Below are 12,843 nucleotides of genomic sequence, written 5' to 3'. Positions count from 1 at the left end.
CATGTATCTTAGGCAACTCTGCGGTGCTCATGCAGTACCATCTGATGATGTCCGGCAAAGAGGAAAAGTTCTTCAAGTCATAAACCCAGCGATTGGAAAACTTATAGAAGCATAAGAACATGTCCTATTCGATACTTCAGGACTAGGAACATTACTTTAGTTATAGGTATAACTTCGAATCGATTTGCGGACTCAACCGTCGAGCACAAATGGCTAATCTCAATTTGAATATTATAGCAAATAGTATTACTGCAATCTCCCAGCAGGTAACCCTCTAAATGGGGTTGCAATTTCCCTTGGCCAAGATACTGTTGTTTTAACGTATTCTTATGCTCACGTTTCAACCGCTTGGGGCCAAAATTTGAACACCAACCGACAGCCAGAGCAAAATGTGCGACGCTACAGGAGCCAATAATTTCCTGCTCGATAATTTCCAAATGAATGCGTTCAGCAAATAAATTCTGCTTTGACAGCACTCAGAGATGAATTTAAAACGAAATCACGTTCTGCTGTTGCACACATACTTTTTGGCGTATGCACATCTGCTCTACGTACTCGTACGTGATGAAAGTTGTGTCATAAACACGGAAACCCTCTCCCCTCCTCTCTGGCACCCGTGCACAACTTAGTTGAGCTTCTGCTGGAGCTGGCAGCAGGTGAGTGCCAGGGCGGGCTTCGAGGGCATACTCGTAAATAAAATGAAATAAAATAAATCAAAACATAATTTTCGCAATAAATTTGGTTTTTACAAAACGCTGAATGCAAATCTAATTCCTTTCGCCCTGCGAAACGTGTATCGAAGTTTCGCCCAGCGCTGCTTCACTGCTGTCTATACAATTTATAGCCGAGTTATGCAATTTCCCTTTGCAATCGGTTTATAAACCAAATATGATTTTAAAAACAAACGGCTTTAGCGATTGTATGCATATACTCGTATATGGATTCAATTCTGTGTGAAACTGGTGACCCAATTCAATTTTCTTCGAGTTTTCAATGGTAAAAGAAAAGGACAATCATGCTACATATGTAAATCCGACGTATGGTACGTAAATGCAATCCTTTCTTAGGGATTTACTATTAAATCTGTTCATAACGAACTGATTAATTATCTTGCAAACAATCCCGTTCATTGCTTAGCGCAATCTGATTGGTGGAGATATTAACATGATTTGAATTGGCATCGAGACACGTCAACACAATTATATTGGGTAACAAGAGGCAAGATTTATTATGCCAGCGCAGTTTCTGTTCCCCGAAGCGAGCCACAAACATGCACGTAACGGATGCGGTTGCTGCCCGTTCCCCCGTCGCGACGGGCAGGGTAGGTGGGCGTGTCCCGACGCTCCGACAATTGTCAAAATCATCGCCATAACTCACGTGTTGCCAGCAACAGAAACAATCGAACGACAGTCGGACAGACACAGGGACAGGCCCAGGGACAGAGGAAGGGGCGAACAGGGGCTGAGTGAGTGGCAGTGGCAATTCAATTGAAGCAGATCTGCTCAAAATGCAAATGCAAATTACGCAATGATTTACATTCCGATTGACATATTTTAGGCGAACATTTTGCACTTCATTCGCATCCCGGGGCGCGCAGTCGGTGCCGCCCTTTGCGTGTTGCCAAAAGAATCTTTGATTTGCCATTGTCAATGCGAGCAGGCGTATTGGGAGGTATTAGAAAATTGTTTGATTTTGGGAGAAATCATTTCAATCGCTTATGAATTCCGATTGAGTATTCCGTGCATGTCCCTGGGTTCAAAAGAGCTGTCAAATTGGTTCAAATAACTGAGCTGTACAAGAATGTCTGTCCAGGAAATGTCTGAGAAGTTCCTTGGGACTGTACATTTCCTCACAGAACTTGAAGGTTTCTTCACTAAAAACTCTTATTTATGGGAGATATACCAGCCGTGTCATTACTCACAGAACTGCCGGACACATATCCTGACCAGGCCATCATTACTCTAGCTTTTCTATTGCACAGCCTCGGCCAGCGTTAAGGATCCGGCCATCATCAAATTGCTGAAAGGACATAAAAACGTTATTATATTATGCTTTTGAATGCCCGAGTCGCCAGTCGCCAGTCCCCAGTCCCCAGTCCCAGGCTTGCATACGAGCCACTTGAATAGAGGCCAAAGAATGCACAGGGCATTGTGCAACGGAGAGGCGACACAGCACAATGGGTGCCACCATGTCGTGAACATCAATGCCAGAGCCGCGACATTGAATGGCTAGTGGCAGGCTAGACCCGGACCCAGTTCCAGTCCCAGCCACAGCCCTGGCCATCAATGCAACTTTGAGTCAACGTCAACAGGGAAAAGCAGCTTCTGCTATTGAGCTTTTCTCGGCTTCTCCGCCATTTCTCTCTCTACCACTATGGCACACTCTTTGCCGCTCCTTATCTGTCTCTCTCCTTCTCGGTGCCGGAGGACATCAATTGGAAAAATAACAATATGAAGGCCACATCCTCGAGATGTGTGCGTCCAATGGACGTGTTTGGCGACCAAAAGTCAGCTCAGCTCAAGCACAGCTCTCCTCAAGATGGCAGCCCAAACTTTTTAATGATGCCGCAAAGTCGTTGCACCAAGTTCAATGCACATTCAGGGCCACGGAGGCATACTTCAGATTGAAAGAGGCACGAGTAGATATTGAAACCGAGAAGGGGATGCTGCAGGGATTTACTTGTCGTTCAGTCGAATGTTTGGCACAGCTCTGAGAGATTTGAATCTGGAACTTGGCAAAGTGAAAGTTTTTAGCCATTCTTCAATTGGTCCAAATGGAAAAAAGTTCACTAAATAGTTGACACCGATTCATAGGGGGTTTTTCTCAGATTTTAAGATTTCAAGTAGAAAAATAACACAACAGCATCTTTGGAGTCACAGGAATGGCTTTTAATGATAAATAATAATTTGAAGGTAAAAAAGGCTTTAAAGGTAAAAAAGCTGTTTAGCCGTAGAAGCCGCCGCCGCCGGCCGATGCGGATGACGATGCTGAGGCACTGGCACCTCCAAAACCACCGCCGCCGAAGCCGCGTCGTGGATAGAAGCCACCACCATAGCCGGGATATCCTCCGCCGAAGCCTCCATAGCCGCCAGGATAGCCGCCTCCGAAGCCTCCATAACCGCCAGGAAAGCCACCGTAGCCGAACTGAGGAGCCGGCACCGCCTCCAGGACACTGAGGAGCGCGAATATAACAACAACGAACACGATGGCTGCTTTCATATTGCTTGTTTAGCTTAGATCTTTTCGTTGGAAACTGTCGTTGGCTCCGAGCCGTACGGCCTATTATATAAACGGATTTTTGGTTCAACAACCCGCTTGGCTGGTTCTGGAGACTGCCAGAGGTGTGTGTGAGAGTCGACAAATCGCTGGCCGAAAACGAAAACAAAATATGATTTGGCAAACTTTGCGCGCGCGTAATCAATCCCCCCGGGCACTGTGATTGAACCCGTTTTGTGGTCTAACCTTTTCGAGAGCGGCGGCAAAACAGAAACGACACTCACGCGTTTTTATTGTGGGATTTTGGGAATCACTTCTGCAGTTCGCGTATTAGCATAAAATAAAATACAAAAATACGATATATTGTCTGTTATAATTATATGTATAAAATTTCATCTGGCTTTGTTTTTCGGCTTAGTCACACAAACACACACAGGCTTTGTATCGTATTTATTATACATTATGCTAATCGAGCCGGTCATTAATCGCATTTCTATTCGAATCGCTCTTGGCATCTGATGTTTCGATTCGGACAGCGACATCCCTTTAAATGGATTGTCTAGCCTGCATAATGGTGTGTTAGCGTGTTTCCTTTTTAAAAAATATAATTTTAAGTCTGGGCGTATTTTGTATTCTCATACTTTGGATGCTGTTTTCTGTTTCATCTACTCGAAAATTTCATATGTCTGTCATTTATACTTGAAATTGTGTTCTTTCTTCTGAAACCCACTTTTCGGAGTGGATTTTTAGTGGGATTCACACATGATACAATTAGAATTGAAATCGATAATAATTATAATTGATTTATAGCATCTGAAATCCAATTAACACCTTCGATTTTATTCAAACATAATTTACTTTTAATTCAACAATCTGATTCATATTTAAAATATTTGTAGTAAAGCCAATAACCTGACCTTGGTATACTCAAATTCTGTTTTATTCCATTCCAATTCGACATCTTGGAAAGTTTGAAGATGTTTTGATAATAGAGGGTTGCTGTGGTTGGGATTGCCTTTCAGGTTGAAAAACCTGTTTTCTATTGTAAGAACAATTTATTGATTTTTACCCTTTTAGACGTCTTCTGAAATTAGCACATTGCTGTGAATAACATTTTGAACACTGAAACGTAGAATAAATACGACTAGAATCCTATGAATTTGTGGTAGATCATGGAGAGCTTTTACGCATATGATAGGCGCAGGTTTCGGATATTTTGCAGATCAATACCTGGTCGTTTTCAGTCAGAAGAATATAATTTCTTACTTGACTCTCCGCTCAAAAACTTAAATAAAATTCTACGTAGATAATAATAAAATGTGTTTTCCAAAATTAACAGATACGATTGTAGTTACAAACCGTGACGCCATTACTTCTCGTTGCAGTCATATCCTTGCCGTCGTGTGGCACTTAGTCTGCAATGCCAACTATCCCACGGACGCAACGATCCGATATGGAGGCTTTCTGGTTGATCCTGATGACGCCTATTCGCTATTTCAATCCGACTCCGACTTTCTGGCTATCTTTCGGAGTACGGATATCAGTGTCTGTAAAACACTAAAAATTAAGGGAATGCACGAATTCGAATGCGTCGGTAGAAATGACAATACATGGATAATCACAATGGAATACAGTCATCTGATTTGTCTGAACTATACCTTCGGATTGGTGAACGAGCTGGCCGAACATTGTACAGGCTCAAAATTGGGTCCAAACAGATCTTCGGCCTTGTACTACGCCAATATAGAGTTGGTTTTGAAACATATCGTATCGGTTCTAAGCTGCGGTTTGGCTCCTAGCTCAAATATTCTGGTATTAATTGTTTCGTTCTTCTTTCTGATACTTGTCGGTTCACGTTGGCGCTAAGAATGAAATAAATTTCCCCCTTTTTAAATGCCCCATGAAATGTATCCATCAAATTGTGACATATTTTGACAGTACTCAAAACTAAAGATGCTGTCAGTACACAAATCTTTTCCTGTGTCGGCTTGGAACTTAAGAAGCTGTCAGTGCGATCTCCTCTTCCTTCGTCTCTGGCCCCATGTCAACGATCGCATCGCATCGCAGTTCCCTTTCATCTGACAATGTTGCCCTTGTCATGTGTGCCACATTTGTGGGGGGGACCCCACCATCGGATGCGTGTAGAAGCATCTGTGCGGAGCCCTCATTCATTAGTCTCCTTATAAATAATTGCTTTTTAACAGAGGCAAAAATTATCACCTAATTATAGAGCTCGACACAGGAGATTCCAACGCGTGGCATTGTAGGGAAATTATGTTTATATGTTGATATTGAAATATTATTAGGTAGGTAATAAGCAGAGGATTACTTGGAATATCCACCATAAAGGTGAGTTTTGGAAAAGAAATTCAGAAATATATTACTGCCAGAAGACTTAGGTCTATCCAATTTAGGTTTCTTTGAAATATTACCTTGACCCATGCACATCAACTGTCCAACGCCAAGCTATTCCGAATTGGTCCTCCAGGTGAGTGCTATATGCAATGAATGCCATATTTTTGAGGCTGAGCAGACATTCGCAAAACTCTCCAGCCATTCCTCACATAAGGACCTTGTTTGCTCTGGCATTTCCGTTTGCCATTTGATTTGACAGGACGCTACTCCACTGTGTGTGTGCGCTCCTGTTCTCTGTGCTTTCTGTGTGTGTGGGTCCATAAATTTGTATTTCTCTTTTGTGGAGAAGAGCACTTCTGCAACATGTTTGCCTGTCAGCAAATGTCGTCGTTCTCGGCAACAATTTGCCGCATCGCAGAAGGACAAAACGCATTTTTCCATCGGTCCTGTTCCAGCTATTTCAGCTCTTCCTGCTCTGCTCCTCCAACATTATTGCAATTTGGTAAATATTGTAAAAATGTTTTACGCTCTGAGTGCCGTTCCCCATCGCTTTATGCAAATTAGTAGCAGGAACGATTCCACATTCCGAATGTTAATTTGCATTTTCCGCTGTTGTTCACCGCTCCCGGCTTGTTTGGCTCTGTCATGTTTGGCCTGCGGATAAAAGAGGAATTTTTATTTGCATTTAAATATATTACATACTTGTTAACCTTTTCCATCTAGCAGCAATGGATGTGGATGGGGGTCTCCCACTGGCCGCCTAGGATGGATGGAATCTCCCACCACTCTGACTTTGGATGTCCTTTTGTGTGTTTTCCTCCATCGAAAACTTTTCGGAATGCGTTCGGTTTGAGCTTTTTTCCTTGGATCCTTGAGCTACACAATGCAATGCACATTCATTCTATAGTATTTTATTGTATTTCTACTGCCAATCTGTCTATTTTAATTGCGTTGAAAGACCGACTTGGCCGCAATCTTAATCTACTCTGATTGCGGCTACGCCTTTGATAACGTTTGTGGCTTTTCCACAAAGTTTTTCCGACCCTCGCCCTTTGTGTTTGTGCGTGTGTGTGTGTGCAGTATCTCTGCTGCTCCTCGTCTGCTTATTTGTTTTGACTTTAATTAAGTTTTATTATACAAATTAACACATGCGGGTGAAAAATCACAAACATCCACACACGAACATAACCCTTGAGCTGCTCTCGGTCTCGGTCTTGTGCGTGTGTCTGTGTGTGTGTGCATCTGTGGATATACATTTTTAATTAAATCATATTACTAAGTAAATAATTAAATAAGCCATGTCAATTTCATACGCCACTGACAGTTTAATAAATGGAAATCTTTTGCATATTGAGTAGGAGTAAATTGCCTGTAGCTCAACAGGATGATGAATTCCATCCAAAGTGCCAAAAGGATGGGGTTGCAAGACGAGTCAAAGTGTAGCCTTGAATTAAAGGGAAGTGCTTTAAACTTTAATCAGATGCGATTTTCAAAACAGAAACCGATTCAAGATTAATGCAAGATAAATAAGTAGTGCGTATAGTCTTTATGCTTGGAAATTAGAGACCAAAACCATCGACATATAATTGCCTAATAATTAACTCAAAAGTGGTCTCTAATTGTCACAATTGACGCAAGGCATTAAAAGCCTAAACGAAATACAATACGTCTTCTAAAGATTTATAAAATTAAACTGATTTACTTAAAGTATTATCCAATTAAAACATCAACGAACATTCTCTTAGAAGCTGTTATATATTTTAGTTCTCTTCAGTATGTCACATCTCATTTAGTATCGTATAAATATAAATATTAGTCAGGTAGGTAAATATGTATGTTAATTTGTAATACATTTTTCAACTTTAATACAATTTAGCTAATTGAAATACACACAAGTGAGTGGACGTAGTAACCTCACGGGGCCCATTAAAAGATTGCGGTCCTCATCGCCATCGCCATCGCCATCGCCGTGGTGGGCATCGTCGTTGCTGTCATCAAAGCGGCGGATAAGCATTCTTGGCATAGTTGGCTGCCACACAATAGTTGGTGGCCCCAAAGAAGGAGCACATGCCGTTGCCGTTGGAGGGATTCGTTCCGAATCCCGCATAGCAGTTCGTGTAGTTCTGGCAAGAGCGCAGCTCCAGCGGTGCAAAGTTTAGGGCATATGCCCCGGGCGGGGGCGGTGGCGGTGGGTGGCTCATGTTCGCATATTTGTGCATGGTATTGCTGAGGGGCGCTGGCACCAGTTGGGATGCGGTGTCCAGCAGTGGACGGGCGCCCACGCTTCGTTCGTTGCGGCGGAATTTTGCACGGCGATTCTGAAACCAGACCTAGAAGCAGGCGTTTAAGGTCTTATTAGAAGAGCTATCAAATGAGCGCCAGTCAACGCTGTCCATAACATTTCTCTTTAAATGAATCACTTGAACACTTTCCTTAGCATTTCTCAAACCTCTAAAAAGCTAGAAAGCTTAGAGCTCCCTGCGGTTTCTCTCACCTGCACTCGTGCCTCGCTTAAATGCACCTTGGTGGCCAGCTCCTCGCGTACAAACGCATCCGGATAGTGGGTTCTCTCGAACACCTTCTCCAGGGCCGTCAGCTGGGCGGAGCTGAAGGTGGTGCGATTCCGTCGCGGTTTCCTCGAGTGTCCCGTCGAGAGATTGCTGGTGCAGCCACTGGGACCGCCACCGCCGCCTGCAACGGAAGGGGGGCAATTAAGAAGCCATTAAAAGGAGAATTTTCTCTTTTAGTTTTGGGTTTTAGCTGGAGGTGAATGCAAAATCCGTCTGACGGACGGACGAACGCAGGGGCGCCTCGTAAATAATCGATGAGTGCCGACGGGTATCAATTAATTTGGCAGCTCAGCTAAGAAATTTCGTTACTTTTATGGGTTGTCGAGAACACATAAAATTTTGCATTCCGTTTGATCCTTTGGCTGGGGTCGGAGTCGCGCATTGGGGATAGCAATAGCTGAGATGAAGGGATGGGGAAAGATGTGGGGGTCATAAACAAATGGCATGAACCATAAAATATCTTTTGACGACATCGGCGGACAGCTGTATACTAATTTCCACGTTGGTCCCCGGCCCGACAATCCAACAAACAAGAGCTAACAAATTTACGATCTATTAATTAAAGTGAAATTGTGACATTAAGCGGTCGTAAGCGAGCTCTCTAGCTGCCGTTAATTGATTTTCCATTGAATTTTCCTTCTTGTGGAAATCGTTTTACGAAATATCATTCTCATTCTCTTTCATTCGAAAATTTCTATTCTGGTTATAATTGGGGAAGGCGCCGCCACACGATGCAAGCGTCTAGCATGACTTTTCACAGAAATGGTTCATATTCCTCAAAGGAATAATCATCTGACATAGAGAACAAAACAGATAAGCTGTAGATAATGAAGCTATTCATCTGCCGTTTATCTTTCAGTTTGATGATTGAAATATACTATACATACTCTGAGAGTGCTAATTAAATGATAATTCTTATAATTCGAGTTTTCAGATCACTAAAATCTATGCACACTCTGAAAATCTGTCTCGTAGTCAGGCAGCGCTTGTTCTTGCTTCAGGGTGGCCCACCGCCATGACTGTCCCCATCAACATCCAGAGTACTGCTCCTACCCACGACATTTGTCTCAATTTGTCAGCAAAGCTGTCCACAAAGTTGGGAATGCATCGTAGATCAGCTTGGAGTACTCCACCGAACCAAACCAAATAGGAGAAAACAACCCAGAGATGAATGCACCGCTCCACAAACCATCTCCCCGGGGAGTGTGAGCGATGGGAGGAAGATCTTTAGTTTGAATTGCCAACGAGCGATAAAAAACAGTTGCAGCTTAATAAAAAACCAACAAATCGAAAGGGAAACCTCAATCAGATTTCACTGGGAGATATACATACTACGTAGAGTGAGAGAGAGGGGTACGTACTGAACTAGGGATGAGAACGGCATGTTAAAATCCAATGGAGCGACGAAAATAAACGCAGAGCGAACAGAAGCTGGGTGCGTGCTCCGTCTGGGAATGGTTACATCGGTACATCGGGACGGGACTGGCGTTTTATATGCTCCACTTGGAAATTATAGTCGTGGCCGTCGGCTGCCGTCGACTCGGGGTGGGGAGGGGAGGGAACAGAGCCTACCCGTGCCCGGGTCCGTCCTCGGATCGCTTCAAAGGCATGCGGCCACTGAGGGAATATCATGTCAGCTTTGATTACGTTTTGTCATGTTGACAATGTTGAAGTGTTGTCGGCTCGGAAATGTTTCCTCTGCCACAAAAAAAGAAAGAGAACACCATCCACGAAGGGAGGGGACAGAACGGGCAAAGTTTATGAGAACTGGTTACAAATTGTTCTACAAGAACCATGGCATAGGTTTTCATAGTATATCATGCGGAATATGACAACAGGCAGCAATATGTTGACAGTTTTGATTGTGGGTTGCATGGAGGTGTACGAGTACGAAACTGAAAAAGTGCATAAAGATGGCATTGCGGAGCGGTGAACAAATGTCGCCCACATCTGGCACCTAATTGTCATCCATGAGTGGTCCACACAGCACGCACAGCACAGCACAGCGCAGCACACATTCAAGTAGTACGAGTATCTACAAAGATACATACATACATATATCTATAATATGTGGCTAAGTGCATACACTTGTGCGGTTAATGTCATAAAGTCAGAGCTTCTTAGCTCGTAGCTCGTTTCGCAAATGAATTTATCATTTATGAATACGGCTCACGAACACTCACGATAAACCTCACAAATTACCTGCGTATATCTAACCGGATTTCTGTGGCAAACACCTTCTGCATTAGGCATTCCTTTCCCCATACATACAGACATACAAACGAGTAGATGATAACATTAGCGAATTGTATCAAATGGGGTCCACTTAAAGTTTAACGAAAACCAACTATCAATTGCCTTAAAGTCAGCCTCCTTAAATATGTTTTGTTTCCGTGTGGTTGGATAAATTTGTTCAATTTCGCCTCATGGAACTTCAGCTCACCATAATTGTTACTGATTTCCATGGAAAGCTTGCCCTTGGCATAGACATCGTGCTTCAGTTCGATGAGATTGTCCACCGAGAAGCGATGCATTTTGTCCAGGTCCCTGGCAGTGCCGTCGCGTTCGTGTAGTTTTTCCTCGGCATCGAGATTGTGCGACGGATGCGATGGATAGGACTCGCCGGCGGCTGCTAGGGGATGTGATCCCGTCGGGCCGTAGTAGAAATTGCTGGCATTGCCGCCGGGCAGAGAGTGTAATTGTGGCTGATAGTTCAGCATGGCTAACGGATCGACTTTCACTTTTCAATCAATGTGCAGAAACACTTTCGACTAATCGCGTATTGAGATTGGGGATCATTCAATTGAATTTGAGAGTCAAATTGAATTCTTCATTTGTCAGAGCCAATTGAACGATGATTGAATTAATTTCCTTTATTTGCGCTCGCCAAGATTGGGGGCATCCTGCGCGAACTTGGTAATTGGATTAGCACACAACACATAAACGAGTTAATTACGATAATTGTCGCGACGATACTAAACCGTGCCAAAGTCGTGTGCCCACTGAAATTAGCCTCAAAATCGAAAGAGTGTGCGCTCGCCTTGCGTGGCCTCGCTGAACGATCCAACGATCCAACGATCCCAAGATCTTAAGAATACGAAACATATGTCAGCAAGATCTTTGCTCTCTTTCCGACTGCGCCTAATTATAGCCTCGGATCTACCATTGGCCGATGTGTCTTGCCTTTCGCTCTCTTCCATTGCGTATCCGACATTTTGGGGGCGTTGCCGGTGCATCGGCGGTGTATGTAGTATCTGGAAAACTGTTTGAAATACGAGGTGAAAAGTAGCAACAAGTTTTGGGCATTTAAGTAGCAATAAATACCAATTAGCCGGAGGGCTTGTCCACACAGTTCCCTTCCATTGTCCTGGCTGTCAACACAGGCACCGGCCATGTGTTGTGGCGTTGCTCCAGTTTCGGGCTCGGGCTCGGGCTCGGTTTCGGTTTCGGTGCTCTCATTCAGTAGCGCAGGATGTGCATCTGAAGTAGTTTGTGCAACATCAGGGCATAAATCTTGGCACGCACAATGTTTGTCATCTTTCCAGAGCTAATTTCCATAACCACAACATGCTGTTAATTTTCTCCTACCATATGCCCGAGGCGAGTGCAAGGAACCCATCATGATGGCAGTCGGAAGGAGGATGGCATTGCTTGGCTAAGTGCATGTCTCCGGATCCTTCGGACTGTTCAGCTGTGTTTGTCTTTACCTTGCAAGGTGTCTCCAGCAGGATGTGTGTTTCTGTCAATCAATGGGTTTGCCTCTGATTATCGATAGCTATGTATGTTCGATATAAATATTGGTTACAGCTGGCTTTACATTTCGACATACATATGTATGTCCTCTCTGGATTCATGATTTCTATCGGTTTCCGTAAACTTTATGACTTTAATCCACCATTTTCTTGACATACAACCCACATCAAGGCTTTCTTTTAGACCTGCTCGTAACTATCAAAACCCTGGCTCCTGCTCATTAGTCGGCCAGGCATAAGCTCGCTATTAATATTCTAATATTGTGGGCATCCTTGGAGAAAATGCTGACTTACATTTTCCCTTCCAAATTGAGCTGTCACAAAAGTTTATCCAAACTACTTGACACTTCGCTGCCGGTTTTCGGCTATTTTCCTCACCTGCTGCAGGAGCAGGACTCAGCCTCGTTCGGTTCGTTTCTTCTAAATTATCTCACGTTTTCGTGTGCCAAAAGTTCTTGAGGAATGTTGCGGCGTGTATTTTTAATAAAACTTCAAAGTTTTCTCTACTCGCTACGGTTTACTGTATCCCGCAAACGTTTTTCTTCCCTCTCCTTTCGGGCTCCTGCATTGCCCTGCTCTACTCTACTCCTTTATTCTTTCGCCTTTCGTTGGAATTCTTTGTCACGAAGCATTTCTCGCGTGGTGCTGGTGTTCTGCGGGTGTTATCCATGTAATATGGTTACCCGGGCAAACTTTGTGCCGCGGAAATTCTTCTGGCAAGTCGGAATTTGAGGAGACAGTTTTAATGTTGTCAGATAGCGGGAAAGTAACTAAACTTGTCAGGCTCTCAGGAGGGGCCAGGATGAGCTCAGGTAATGTCGATTATTATGTGATAGCTATGCTATGGCTATGGCATGAACATGATTGGAGTATGCAACATTTTGAGGCAATCACAAGCTACACATCAGATGTACATCGTCTATGGGAATCGCTAAGCCAGATCGACAGCT

General features: G+C 43.6%; 1 protein-coding gene across 1 annotated transcript; it reads right to left on the bottom strand.

Moving 5' to 3' along the window:
• Positions 1–7,451: 7,451 nt before the first annotated feature.
• Positions 7,452–10,861, bottom strand: LOC6590255 (paired mesoderm homeobox protein 2). Its single transcript, XM_002015849.2, has 3 exons — positions 10,585–10,861; positions 8,066–8,262; positions 7,452–7,901 (listed from the first exon to the last, which is right to left on the bottom strand). Exons 1-3 carry the CDS (start codon positions 10,859–10,861, stop codon positions 7,566–7,568), a joined length of 810 nt encoding a protein of 269 aa, XP_002015885.1. The 3' UTR covers positions 7,452–7,565.
• Between the last annotated feature and the right edge of the window lie 1,982 nt (positions 10,862–12,843).

The sequence above is a fragment of the Drosophila persimilis genome, unplaced genomic scaffold (genome assembly GCF_003286085.1).
Source record: "Drosophila persimilis strain 14011-0111.01,24,50 unplaced genomic scaffold, DperRS2 tig00000002-arrow-pilon, whole genome shotgun sequence".
NCBI lineage: Eukaryota > Metazoa > Arthropoda > Insecta > Diptera > Drosophilidae > Drosophila > Drosophila persimilis.
The sequence above is the reverse complement of the archived record's forward strand: the minus strand, read 5'-3'. Positions and strand labels throughout refer to the sequence as shown.